Source organism: Eulemur rufifrons, chromosome 16 (assembly GCF_041146395.1).
Source record: "Eulemur rufifrons isolate Redbay chromosome 16, OSU_ERuf_1, whole genome shotgun sequence".
Classification (NCBI taxonomy): Eukaryota; Metazoa; Chordata; class Mammalia; order Primates; family Lemuridae; genus Eulemur; species Eulemur rufifrons.
The window spans coordinates 59,278,199-59,291,807 of NC_090998.1; the positions used below are offsets into that span (position 1 = coordinate 59,278,199).

The window sequence follows — 13,609 nt, forward strand, 5'->3', positions numbered from 1 at the left end:
ACCACCTACTTCTATGACTTTAAGAGGGTTTCTCAAATTCCCCAACCATCATTTCCCCATTTGTGAATTGACAGAGTTGGACTAAAACTGTATGATCTTTAATGTTGTCTTTAAATCCAGTAGTCTCTGAAGTTACATATGAAACTGTATTTATATAACAATGCTCCATTACTTCCAATCTGTCTGCTTCTAAATCCATTTCACAATTCCTCTCTAACAAGGTCTATTTTTCTCTTTGAATTTTATTCTCTTTTAGCCACTATTCTGCATTCCTCTATAATTCTATGCCATTCTTTTGCCAATCTACCCAATCAGTGCACTTTCTTGGCTGTCCTTTACAGTCCCCTGAATACATTGTCTCAAATTTGAGCTATAGATGAGAGCTCTATAATTACCAAGAGGGACTCTGATTATATCTAAAGAATTTTCTGGTCCATACAAAACCCAGCCCAAGCCTCAACTTAAACACGTTTTCCTAAGAATGGCTGCTCTTGCTCTTGATTTCTTTCTTCCTTCAGTTCTTCATTTAATAACTATTTATTTCAGTCTTAACAGCAGTGAGCAAGGCAGATACTGACCCTAGCTGAGTTGTTTCAACTTCTTTTCAGCTACGTTTAGTATTTTCTTTACGTTTAAGTTGAAGTCTCAGATGTCACAAATAAAAATGTCCACTGATGCCATGCAGGTAACGAAAACAAAGCAGGCCACGGGTCCAGTGGATAAGCAAGAAGGCTTAGATTGCTCATGTTTTCCAGGTGAACTAGAAATCTAGATTTTAAAGTGATACCTGATTTATTGAATTTCAGTATCTAATTAAAATATATTTTGAAAACTACCAAACTACCATGTGGGCCAAATGAAACATTTTTGCTGGCTGAATTTGGCTCTTGATCCTTCCACTTTGGACCTCTGTGAACGTGAGATCATTGAGAAGGCTAAACATCTCCATTTTATGAATGGTCCCCACCATACACCTGCACCAATGCTCCTAAAGATGGGTACCTATGAAACATTTTCTCCTGTTCTCCATGCCTAGTTTCTTCACTCCTTCACTTCATTCAATACCTTATTGATGCCACCTTTCAACTTTTTCACTGAGTTTCCTTTCTTTACTCCCATCTGCTATTTGCAGTAAATGCATGAGGGTAAGGAGGGGCAATATTAAAAATTGAAATGTTGATGTGAAAATGATTTCTGTCCATGTTAACATGTGTCTGGAAACAATTTGGTGCTCCAAAGGCAAAACCCCAATTCTGCCTAGTTTTGCATGATGATTTCTACTTTGGGCCAGAACTAAGAGAATGAAAATCAGCTCGGACTGAAAAGAGAAAAAGCAGCTGTGCTGGGAGGACAGACACAGATAAAGCCAGCTGCAAAGTTAACAGAAAACCTTCTTTAACCCCACTGCCATGAAACAGCTATAAAACGCCATAGCCTCTTTGAGTGATTACTGGTCTCTTACCAACGGGCCCCAGGTTCACTTTACTATATTCATTTATTACTGGGGTGCCCAATTATTAAATTGTCCCAGCCTCATGACAGTATCCAATCCCTCGTTAATCCCCGCTTTTCCTCATAGCGCTGCAGAAACAGCGTCCAATCCAGAACTGATTCCTGCTCTCTCTGGACCCTCCTCAGACTCCTTTGGCGGGAACATAAACCTTACAAAGGCTTCCTCCTCCCATTCCCAGTGGTATTCCACGCTTTCTCTGGAGTAACCTGCCTCCTGATTTTAAGTCTGATGTTGTCGGACTACAGATTTCTTTGTGGTGGTCTTTGGCTGATTTGGCTTTAACAGTAGACAGATTGTTAGTACCGGGATCTCTAAGAGATCACGTTCCATGATCTCTGCTAAATCTTTCTTTAAGCTGTTTAGAGCTACAATTTTTAACAGCTAGAAACAAAGACAAATGCCTTCTAAAATTGTCCCATCACCCCATCTAGCAAGCAACCCCCCCATACCAGCCCTATAATATCCTTTAAAAAATGGCTTTAGTCATGATCTGGTTCGCATTTCAGCGAATTCAGTTTAAATAACTTCAGTTCTGAATTCCCGGGTTATACCAAAACGGAACAGATGGCGGTGTGTGGGCTTTGAGCTCGTAAATTTTTTATGTGGTAGTAATTCAAGACAAATGACGGCAGGTTGGGATCGTTTAAAAAAGGTTTCTCCAGGAGGAAGCCCCAAGTTGCATCTATGTTTTTCAGGGTGCCCCCCGGAGGCTTAGGTTGCGGGGTGACCTTTTTGAGCGTGGAGGGAAGGGGTGTTTCTTTCGTCTTCAGGAGTGATGCACGTCTCGACTCAAGCTTGACAGTACCAAACCTTCTCCCTGGAGCCGGGTGATGGCTCCGCCCGGGTCTCCGGAGTGGGGTCCTGGAGCAGGAGAGCTGAGCGTGTGGGCGTGGGCCGCCTCGGCAGCCTAGACTTGGACTGCGCGGCTCCGAAGCTCCGTTCTTGCTCCCAAGTGGCCGCAAGATTTCCCAATCGGACATCTCACCGCCCAGCCGCCTCCGCTGGGCAGCCAGAAACGCACATCTGCCTCCGGCCCGGACCCGCCCCCGAGCCGCGGCGCCCACGCCCAGAGCCGTCCGTCTGCCCCAGCGCAGTGCAGCAGAGCGCGCTCCCGGCCGGGGCCGGGCCGCCCTTCCGCGCACGCGCGCAGAAACCCGCGCCCTCCGAGGGGGAGGGGGCACAGGGGGCGTCACGGGGGCAAGGGAAGAAGGAGGCGGCCGCGTCGCCTCTGGCGGGGCTCGCGCTCGCGCTCGCCCTCGCCCTCCGCCTTGCCCGAGCCCCGCGAGGGTGAAACGCTTTCTCCCGGCATGCAGCGGGAGGAGGGATTTAACACCAAGATGGCGGACGGCCCGGATGAGTACGATACCGAGGCGGGCTGTGTGCCCCTTCTCCATCCAGAGGTGAGGAACCGCGCCGAGCGCATTCCTTGCCCTGCGGCTCTCCAACCTTTCTCCTCCGGACTCGCCGAGGGTGGTGGCCTGCGTGTGTGGGGTAGTGGGACGTGCCGAAGTTGGGGAGGGAGGGGAGGCGAGTCCAGGCCCGAGCGCGGCTGCGAGCGGATAACGGGGGAGGAGATAGCGGGGCGGGCCCGACCGGGGCGGGCTTTGGGACGCAGTCCCTGGCTGTGCCTGGAGGACAGAGGTGGAGATGTTCATGGTTCTGCTCTGTCCCCGCGCTGCTTGCGGTTGCAGAGGCGCTGGGGGTCCTGATGCTGTTTTGGAACCGCGGCTTAGCCTCTAGTCCTGCTCCAAACCTTTCGAGGGCAAGGAGGAAGCGCGTCTGGTTTTGGTTTCTTCTTTTTTCCTTCGCCAGTGTGAATGACGGTATCTGTCCTTCCATTTAGCTCACTATGAGGGGACAATTTCTTCTGCATAGTTGTGTCCTTCCAGGTTATGCCATAGGCAGCACCTCGGGGCACCTTGTGTCAGTTGTCCTTATTTGAGCATTTGTCCTTAAGCGATTAAAAAGATAGGTCAAAACTTTTGGGAATAGAACTATGCTTACATTAGCTTGTCAAAGTACTGTTTTTTAGGAGCCAGGGGAGGACAGTGCAACACGTTTCCCATCACAACATGAGTATCTTCCCATGTAAGTAAACAGTGCCCCGCTCCAGGATCACTCACATTCAGTACTTGTTTACCTCCTAGTTTGTAGCAGAGCTGGTGCTAGTTAGGGCCTGGAAGCAATTCTTGATGCATTCTGGTTTTTAATGATTCACAGTGATCTGTGGATGGGGCAGCGGCACAGCTTCCGGCTAGTTTTTATGAGGTTGAAGGATGAAGACAATCATTATGTTGTAGGGTGAACAAACATGGAAGTCTCTACCTGGTTGCTTTACATTACAATGATTCTGTTTATTTCTGGATTTTGGTTTGTAGCATGCTCCTATTTTTGAGTAAAATGTGAATAACGGCGATCACTCTCTCTTATGTTAGTACTCAGCTACCCTCCCGTTCATCACTTTGGTTTATCAAAAACAGATGTGGTCAGTTTCTTAGGAACATATGCGTGGGCCAGTCTCAATAGAAAAGGCTACTCTGGATTTCTGACAAACAGTGTTGTACAGTAAGGCTAAACTTTTTTTTTTTTGACCAAAGTGGTAACATTATCAGAACTGGCATTGGAGATTTCTCTTTTGGGTCACACTTAAGCCCTAAAAATAAATATATCAAGAAGTAGACAGTTTTCAGATGATGCCTTGAAAATGTTGCTAAGGGAATATTTCTATTCTTCTGGTCCTGTGGAAATATGTCAAACACTTAAATATTTATTCTGTGTATTATAACATACTATTCTTCATAAATCTTTGCTTTGTAAAATAGTATTTATGTTGTTTGCTACTTTAAGAATAATTAACCAGGGATTGCTTGGTATAATAGAATAGCCAGCAGGGTTAAAGTTTCGAGGCCAGTCTTCAAATTGCCAGTTAATGGATAGGATATTACTAGAAAATCAACCTCCTTATCATTGAAAAGTGGAAATTGCTGTTAATGGTATATTCCATTCCTTTTTTACCCAACAAGCACAAGGTCTGATTAGTTTAAGTGCTGTGGATCTTAAGCTCGTAACCACACAGCTGAGGTCTTTCTGCATTTTTTTCAATTTTTTTTTTTTTTTTTTTGTGGTTAGTGTCTGCACCTGGTGTAGTTCTGCTGCTGCTTAGTGTGTTCTTGGGCAAGATACTTCTCTGAGTAGCTTCATCATTTATAATAATGGGATGATAATATTTAGCTAGTAGACAATAGTGAAGATTAAGTGAGATAATGTATTTTTGTTGTCAAATAAGCAGTGTTTTCAGTCTCCTTTAGAAAGAAACCCGCTCTGTGTCTTGGTAAGCAATGAAATAATACTACTTTTAATCACTTTTTGAACGGTCAGACAGACTTGGATTCCAATTCTGAATCTGTAGTAACTACCTAAGTGACCTGAGACAGGTACTTAATTTCTTTAAGCCTCGGTTTGTTCATCAGAAGATAGAGATGTTAGTTAGTTTACAGGACTGAAAGGGATTAGGTGAGACTATGTGTTGAGGTTCAAGAACTGGCACGTTGCAGTGCTTAGTTAATGTTATTTCTGTTTATTCTACCAGAAGGAGGGAAGTGTTACACAATTATTTGGATTTTGGTGAGTGATTTAAAACTTATGTGGGTTTTAATTTAGTGGAATAAAGTCTTGCAGGAACAAGTTTTATTTTACTTTTTATCTTCAGATTTAACACTGTCACAAAAATAGTTTCTCATTAAATATTAGTTAAATGGATGAATTATTTGTAGGATAAAAAAATGAGCCATTGCTTAAGTCTCTTGTTAGTATGCTGTCTACTCTTAAAACCTTAGGATTATGCAATTAGGGGAAACCTTTTTAGAGGTATTTGTGATAAGAGAACCTTACTTCTTAATGAATTAAATCATTCATTCATTTAATTACATCATTTGTTTATGATGTTTGGGTCAATTATTGTGTTGGACTCTGCGTGAGACTTCAGGATTTTTTTGGTACATTCAATGAGAGGCACTGTAGGATACTGGTTAAGAGCCAAAGCTGTGGTAACAAACCAAAAATCTAGATTCTGCCGCTCACTGTTATCGTGGTCAAATGACATTTTCCTCATTTGTAAAATTGGATTGATAGTGCCTACTTTTAGAGTTATTGTTAGTGTTAAGTAGGATAATGTTTACAAAGCAGTCATCATAGATCTAGGCGTGTAGGCTGCCGAGCAAAACCTTCTAAAGGCCCTGGCATATAGTAAATATTGAAAGAGAAGCTGCTGTTACTTTGTTTTCTGTTAAAATGGTGATTATGTGTTTTATCATAATGGAAGAAATTAAAGACTATTTGGAAAAAGATGAACTGATTATCAAGGGATTAGGGTGCTAGCCCTAGCTTTGTGACCTTGAGCTAGTAGATACTTAAGTGCTCTTAGTTTCTTTGGTTTTGCGGTAAAGAGCCTAGACTAGATGATCTCTAAGATTTCTCAAACTCAAGTGTTCTGATTGTAAGTGATTTTTTTTCAAGATAATCACCTAGTTGTGATTTTTTTTTCAAGATAATCACCTAACCACTAGGTACATAGCACTGTGCTAAGTTACATAGGCTAAAATAAAATAGGATAACGTGTTTTCCAGAAGGTAATCTAGTTGGGAGGTTACATGCACATGAGAAACACTTGACAGGATTCTAACAGGTGCCAAATTAGTAGAGTCAGAGTCCTGTCATTTAGAATGGTTAGAAAAAAGACTTGGGTAGAGGGACAGAGAGCACATGTTGGTCTACTGGTCCAGCAGACTTGCTGTAACCAGTCTTCTGTTTTGTCTCAGCTCTTTCGTAGAATGAGATCACAGTACCCGCTTCTGCCAGAGCATTGTGGGGGCTCTCTATTTCAGAAAGATCTGACTCGGCTTTGAACTGGATTGCCTAGATTACGTAGGGCTTTCATCTTTTGCTTTCTTCCTTTTTTCTCAATTTCAAAACTTCTGCTACTGCCTTTTTTCTCATTTTTCTCTGTCTTTTTAATGGTACTATTTTTTCAGTCTCACATTCATTTTATCCATATTCATGACTAATGGTTTTTTGTTTGGATAGTAAACGGAAGTATTACTGTATCTACTGTCTTCACAGATTTAATAGTGTCTACTTTTTGAAGCTTTCTTTTAGTGAAAATAATTTCACCTTTTTCCATTACTTTTTTGGCCCTATTATGTATTTAGGGATATATATTTGTACATATATATAAATTATTTACTTTCCGGAAGCAGATAGAAAATTACTTTGAAAGTTATTTTTTCTTAGGTTACCGGCAACTCTTTCTCTTCAAAGCATGTGTTTAGGATCTGATGCCTTCCTTTTAAATTCAGCAAAAATGCTATAGGTCATATAATTGTAATTTAAATTTTAAAATACTGTATGTTAGACATAATAACCACCGAATCAATATATATAAAACTAAAGTACAACTAATTGGTGACCTCATGGATTATGGCAAAGCCAAAGTTTAAAATTATTGACATATAGAACCAAAAAATTGTATTTGGTTTTGAGAAATGCTATTTACCTCTTTTGCCTTTTTTGTTTTATTTTACTCACAATTTTTATTTAATTTGGGGGAATCATCTCAGAAGTACTTATTAAGACTGGACTGTGGGGCGGATGGATATGAGAGCATATAGGTTAAAAATGAGAGCAATGGTTTTAGGATGCTTGTGTTCAAATACCAGTTCTGCCTCTTACTAGCTATGTGACCTGGGCAAGTTATTGAACTGTGTCCCAATTTTCCGAACTAAAATGGGGATATAATAACACCTACTTTATGAAGGTGTGAGGATTAAATGAGATAATACATGCTACGTTCTGTGTCTGGCACTTAGTAAACACAAATATTAGCTATTAATGTTGTGGTAAGCAGTAGTATCTCAAATTGAAAGTCAAGCAATAGACATGGAAGCAGCTGACTGAGTGGCTAATTAATACTGGTTGTCTGTGGGCATCGAGGAGAAAGATAGGCGGATGATGACTGTATTATTAATATGAGCCTTTTTTTCCCAATTTGATATTCTTAAAGATGTGTGCTTTGATATGGAGAGTGTTTATTGAACATCATCCAAGTGTAGTCTTGACTCTTTGCTAGACCACAAAGTAATGAGATTCACAAAATAACAAAAGATTGACTGTAGACCTTCAGATACCTCAGGATAGATGAGGGTTGAGTGTGGGTGTGTACTTTTTTAAAGTTAAAAATGAATTGTCCTCTTTAGAGAGTATCCTAAAGGTTATAGTAAGGTAGTCAGGATTGAACAGTTAAGGCATCTTATGATGTATTGTACTTTTAACAGAACCCCCAACAATCATGTAATCTAAAGAGGTCTTTTACTATCGAGGTTATACAAAATTCTCTTTCAAAGATCATCTGATTGTAGTATTATTTTGTGATTAGATTTTATTACAGATGAATAAGAGTAAAATATTAAATATTTTAACTTTGGAGCTTGAAAAATTGCAATTGAAAGCAATACTATATTTATAAAATATGCAAATAAAATTTTTACCCATTGTAATAATTATTCAGACCTAGGCTAATACCATTAAAATTTTCTGAAAGTAAAGCTACAGGCAGCTAGTATGATAATACAGTGAAGCATCAGCCTTCTGTGAAGGAGATACTGTGAACTTAATATCCTGAGTTACAGAGGGCTGGACAGAATGCTTTTTTGTTTTTATTTCAATCCTTGTTGAAAATTTGCCAAGTGAATTATCCTATTTTCTAGGGTTATACATACTAAATATTAAATATAGTAGGATCTTTCTTTGATAATCAGAATATTGTATATAGTGTCTTAGGATCATCTTTATGATTATCAGTGATTATAGAGGATATGAAGATGATAGGGCTAAATGTGCCCAAAGTGGTTTTTATATATATGTCAAATGCCTTGTGCTTTTATTCATTATTTATTCTAGGAAAAATCAAGTGAAAAATAACTTCTGATTGAGTTGTTACTGTATTTACCCTTGTTCAGTTTTTTCCTCATGTAAATGACCATAGATCTTGTTTAGTTTTTACGAATAATTTTCTGATCGTGGACATTCATTAAGTTATGAGACAACCAAAACTGATGCACAAAACTAGTGTCTCAAACTATCCTTATTCTTATGGAAAAAAATAAATCCTCCTTTGAGCTGAAGACAGAAGGTGCATGTTGTGTTAGTTAGAATCCTCTGGTTGCAAATGTCAGCAACTCTGTTGAAACTTACTTGGGCAAAAAAGGGAATTCACTGTCTCAAATAACCCAAACTTAGAATGGCAGAGATACAGTTGGATCAAGGAAAACTGAGCTGAGAATGCTACCAAGACTGTCTCTCATTATTCCTCCTCCCTCCCTCTCTGCTTCATTTTCTCCTAACGGAGAGCAGTTTTCTTGTAGTGAGGACATGGATGCCAGCATTTTTTTTTTTTTTGGCCATGTATTTCAAATCCACGCTAACCATTAGAGAAGGATTGCATATCTTCCCCTATTCACACTGAAGAGTAGCATTGGGTGGTCCTGATTTAGATTATGTGTTCATTCCCATGACCATGGGTGTGTAGCACTGTAATTGGCCAAGATGACTTGGTTGGACTTGGGGGTGGAACAGCTGGGCAGGCATAACTATTTCTGTCTCATACACTCTAACATGAAGAACTATTTATTTGCTTTGTTTCCAGTCTTCTGTTTTATTTTTTTTAAATATACTTTAAATGATGTTGTAATTACATTGAACTCAGTTATTCTCCACAATAAATGTTCTAGTTGGGCTACTGAATGATATTCTTTGTGAATGATGTAGACCAGGAATTGACAAATTTTTCCTGTATGGGACCAGAGAGCAAATATTTTCAAGTTTGTGGACCATAAGGTCTCTGTAGCAACTACTCTGTGGTTGTATCAAAGCAGTCATAGACAATATGGAGATGAGTGGGCATGCTGTGTTCCAATAAAACTTTATTTATAAAATCAGTTGTTGGTGGGCCAGATTTTAGCTCATGGGCCATAGTTTGCCAAGCTTTGATTTAGACAATACATAGAAACTCCAACAAGAAATTTATGTTAAAATATGTGATATCTCAACACATTGAATTCCATTAATTTCTGGTAGGTAATAACTTCATAATGGATTTATTTAGGAGGTGGATTGGGTGAAGTAAGAATGTATCTATGTGTATATTAGAAACCTATAGGGAGCTTTGTTAGAATATATTTCCATACATAGCACCTCAAAGTTTCTCATTCAGTATGTGGAATTGTGGCATGTATATTTTGAAAAATTACCTAGAATGATTCTGATAAACACTCCTACACTTTCTCCCCTACTTTCTGATACCTACTTAATATGTGGGAGAAGTTGTATTATAGAAGAAGGAAGGAAGCTAATTTGACATTTAATATATGAGGCATTGTACTGAGTGCTTTGAATGTTATCTCCTTAATCTGATAGATAATGTAATAATTGCTAACACTTACTAAATTGTAATTATGAGCTAGGCACTAACCTAAACAATTTTACATATATATTCATTTAATTCTCACAGCTTTTTATACCTATTTCACAAATGAGGAAATGGAAGCATAGAGAGATTAAGTAACTTGCTGGTAAGTGACAGAACTCAGTTTAAATCCAAGTTACTCCTATTTTCATAGCACGGTACAGTGTGATAGATATGATATAGAGTTGATTGAATATTATTTGTTAGACACTAGCTGGCTGTGGTTACAAATGTCCTCATTTGTGTTTTGTTTTAAATTTTTTTGAATAGACTTTTTTTAAGAGCAGTTTTAGGTTCATAGTACAATTAAGCTGAAAGTACAGAGAGGTTCCATATATCCACTACTCCTTTTTTCCATGTAGTGAGGACACAGATGCCAGCATTTTTTTTTTTTTTGGCCATATAGCTCAAGTCTTCACTACCCATTAGAGAAGGACTGTGTATCTTCCCTTCTTCCACACTGAAGACTGGCATTGGGTGGTCCTGATTTAGATTATGTGTCCACCCCTATGACTCTGGGCGTAGCACTGTAATTATATTAATATATTCATAACCCCTCCCATGGATATTCTGCACCAGAATGGTATGTTTTTTATGATGAACTTAAATTGATGTATCATTATCATTTGAAGTCCATACTTTACGTTAGGGTTCATTGTTGGTGTAATACATTCTATGGTTTTTAACATGTATAATAATGCTATCCACCATTATATTGTCACATGTAATAGTTCCACTGCCCTAAAAGTCCTCTGTGCTCTGCTTATGTCTGTCCCTCCCCCAGTCCCTGGCAACCATTTTTGTACTGTCCCCATAGTTTTGCCTTTTCCAGAATGTCATATAGTTGGAATCATATAATATGTAGCCTTTCAGATTGGCTTTTTTGACTTAGTAATATTCACTTAAGGTTCTTCCATGTCTTTTCATGACTTGATAACACATTACTTTTTAGCACTGAATAATATTTCATTGTCTGGATGTACCACAGTGTTGTTTATCCATTCACCTACTGAAGGATGTCTTGGTTGCTTCCAAGTTTTGTTCATTTACTTTTCACAGTAATTCTGTGAAGTATTTATTATAGAACTGTTTACAGATTAGGAAACAGTCTTAGGTAAAGTAATTTATTCAGGTTTACATCAGTAACAGTTGGCAGAATTTGTTTTAGAACCTGAACTCTCTGACTCCCAAACCTATAATCCTCATTTATACTTTGCCATATAAAGTAGTAGATCACAACACAATTTATTTTTTACTTATATTTTACAATATAGTAGAAAAACTTTATCCATTACCATCAATTCTTTCTTGTTATTAAAGGAATTAGAGAATTCATTTCTGGCAGTTGTTTTAAGGCTACTTCTTTTAGTAACCCTTTGACTTGAAATAATAAAACTCCTTTTTAAAATTTTCTTTAATTCAATTTTTCTCCTACTTAGTATAAATTAATAAGGTAAAAGATACTTTCATTAATCCTGTGAAAGGAGGTGGTTTTCATTAGATAATCCTAGCTGTAGATGGTGTTGGGGATGGATACTCTCAGTATTAAACCTGTGGTATTAGCTGTTGAGAGGACAGATAGTGCTGGTTTAATTTGCAGATTCTTCAAGTTTAAGCCTTTTTGAAGAGTCCCACTGTATTATTTTTCAAACTCTTCTGAAGATTTGTTTCTGGACCACATTCTCCTACTTAATAAAGCCTTTGTGGTTACATTTCAGAGAGAATAATGTAGTTCAAATGCCACATCCAGCAGTTAGTGACTGTATGATCTTGGGCAGGTTACTTAACCTTTTGGGTGCCCCAGTTTTCTTATCTGGAAAATGGGGATAATAATAGCATCTACCTCTTAGGGTCCTTCTGAGAGTAAATGAATTAATATACCATATTTTGTAGATTTTAGCATGTATATATTTTAATATCTCGGAAAATGGGGTTTGTGACTTACAGTTAATGGTGCCTGTTGCTTTGGCCAAGTTGCAATAGTGATCATTTGTCACTTCCTGTGCATGGACCATCTTTGTGGTTATTCCTGATGGCATAGTTGCATACCTGCAGCCTCCATCTTAGTTAGCAATCCACATAAGGAACATTTGAGAAAGGAGTATGATTCCTGGTTGTTTCTGAAAACTGTTGGTAGCTTCTGGTAAGATCAAGAAAATCATCCAAATTTGTGGAGTGTGTGTCAGTAGCTTGGAAGGAAATCCCAGAGATATAATAAAAGTGACAAAATCTTTTAAGAAAGGCTGTAAGCCAGTATTCTTGGTGCCTCATAAACAGTATTATGATGAAAAACATGGGGATTGACAATTCTAGGTTGAACAGTGATTCAGAAGAAGCTAACCTTGAATATGAAGAAGTTTTAGCAGTACAATAACTGATGCGTTTCTCTGCTTTTGGTAGATCCAAAAGAGTGATATATGATAAAAATCTGTCTATAAAAGATCTTTCAATTAGTATAAGTAATCCTCCAATTTGTATAAGTTACAATTCTAATTGATAAGAAAGCATTGGATGTTCAATTGGCAGTGTTTCTTTCTTAGTGATACATACAGTATTGTTATATCTTACAATCAGTGGCATCTTTGAGTCTATGAAATTCTGTCTCTGAATAAAATTTAGAGTAGTACCTGGCAAATAGTTAAGAGTTAACCATTATTTGTTTTGTAATCTTTACTTTCTTTCTGCAACTCAAGATTATGAGAGAATATGTATACCATTGTTAATCCTGTTTTTACTGGGGAGATTTTATTTCCACATGTACTTTCACTGAAATGATAAATATTCATTAATCTTCATAATTCTGCAAATTTAATCACGAATTATATACAGTGCTTTCTGTGGAAATTTTGCTTTCTGTTTGAACACCTGTAACTTAATTTCAGAAGCCTCCATTGTATAAACTTCCCTCCCCTGATTTCTGTCTTTTTTCCTGTGGATAACTGAATGTAACAAAGACCAAAAAAGGGGGCACACTTGGACAAAAAAATTTGACAAACTAGAATCTAGCATTGTAGCATAGCAGACCAAATATAAACTGAAACTTTCTGAACCATTATTATACTAACATCTGATTTATTGTGTATTGTTGAATAATTTATGAATTTTCAAGGTACCAGAAATTTAAGTCTCAGTACAGTTTTTTTAGCCTTAAAAAAAGTGATGCATGATTATTGTCAAAAATTTAAATAGTACAGAAGGGTATATAGAAGGCGAAAGTCTCACAGTTCCTTACCATCAATACACACAAATTTCTCTCCCCAGAGGTAACCATTACATTTAAGTACACTTAAATTTTCTATGCTTACACATTTAAATGTATATTTTATTTATATGCTTATATACATTTCTTTGTTTTCGTTACATAAATGGTATTATATGTTATAAAATTTGTATTTTTTCTGTATATAGTTCTGGACATAGTTTTATTTTAGCACATAATAGTGTTTCTCATGCTTTGTAATGTCTGGACCTGCATTGTTCAATATGGTAGCCACCAGTGACATTTGGCTGTTTAAATTAGTTAAAATGAATATAATTTTAAATTCAGTTTTTCAGTCATATTAGTTACATTTCAAGTG

The 13,609-nt window shown here is 37.9% G+C and overlaps 1 protein-coding gene across 1 annotated transcript in view; it reads left to right on the plus strand.

Moving 5' to 3' along the window:
• The first annotated feature begins 2,701 nt into the window (after window positions 1-2,701).
• The window catches only part of ZDHHC17 (zinc finger DHHC-type palmitoyltransferase 17), an 85,329-nt gene continuing 74,421 nt past the window's right edge, over window positions 2,702-13,609 (plus strand). Inside the window, exon 1 of the mRNA XM_069489582.1 lies at window positions 2,702-2,913. Within this exon, the coding sequence (XP_069345683.1) occupies window positions 2,821-2,913 (93 nt within the window). The 5' untranslated portion in view covers window positions 2,702-2,820. The remainder of the gene's footprint in view (window positions 2,914-13,609) is intronic.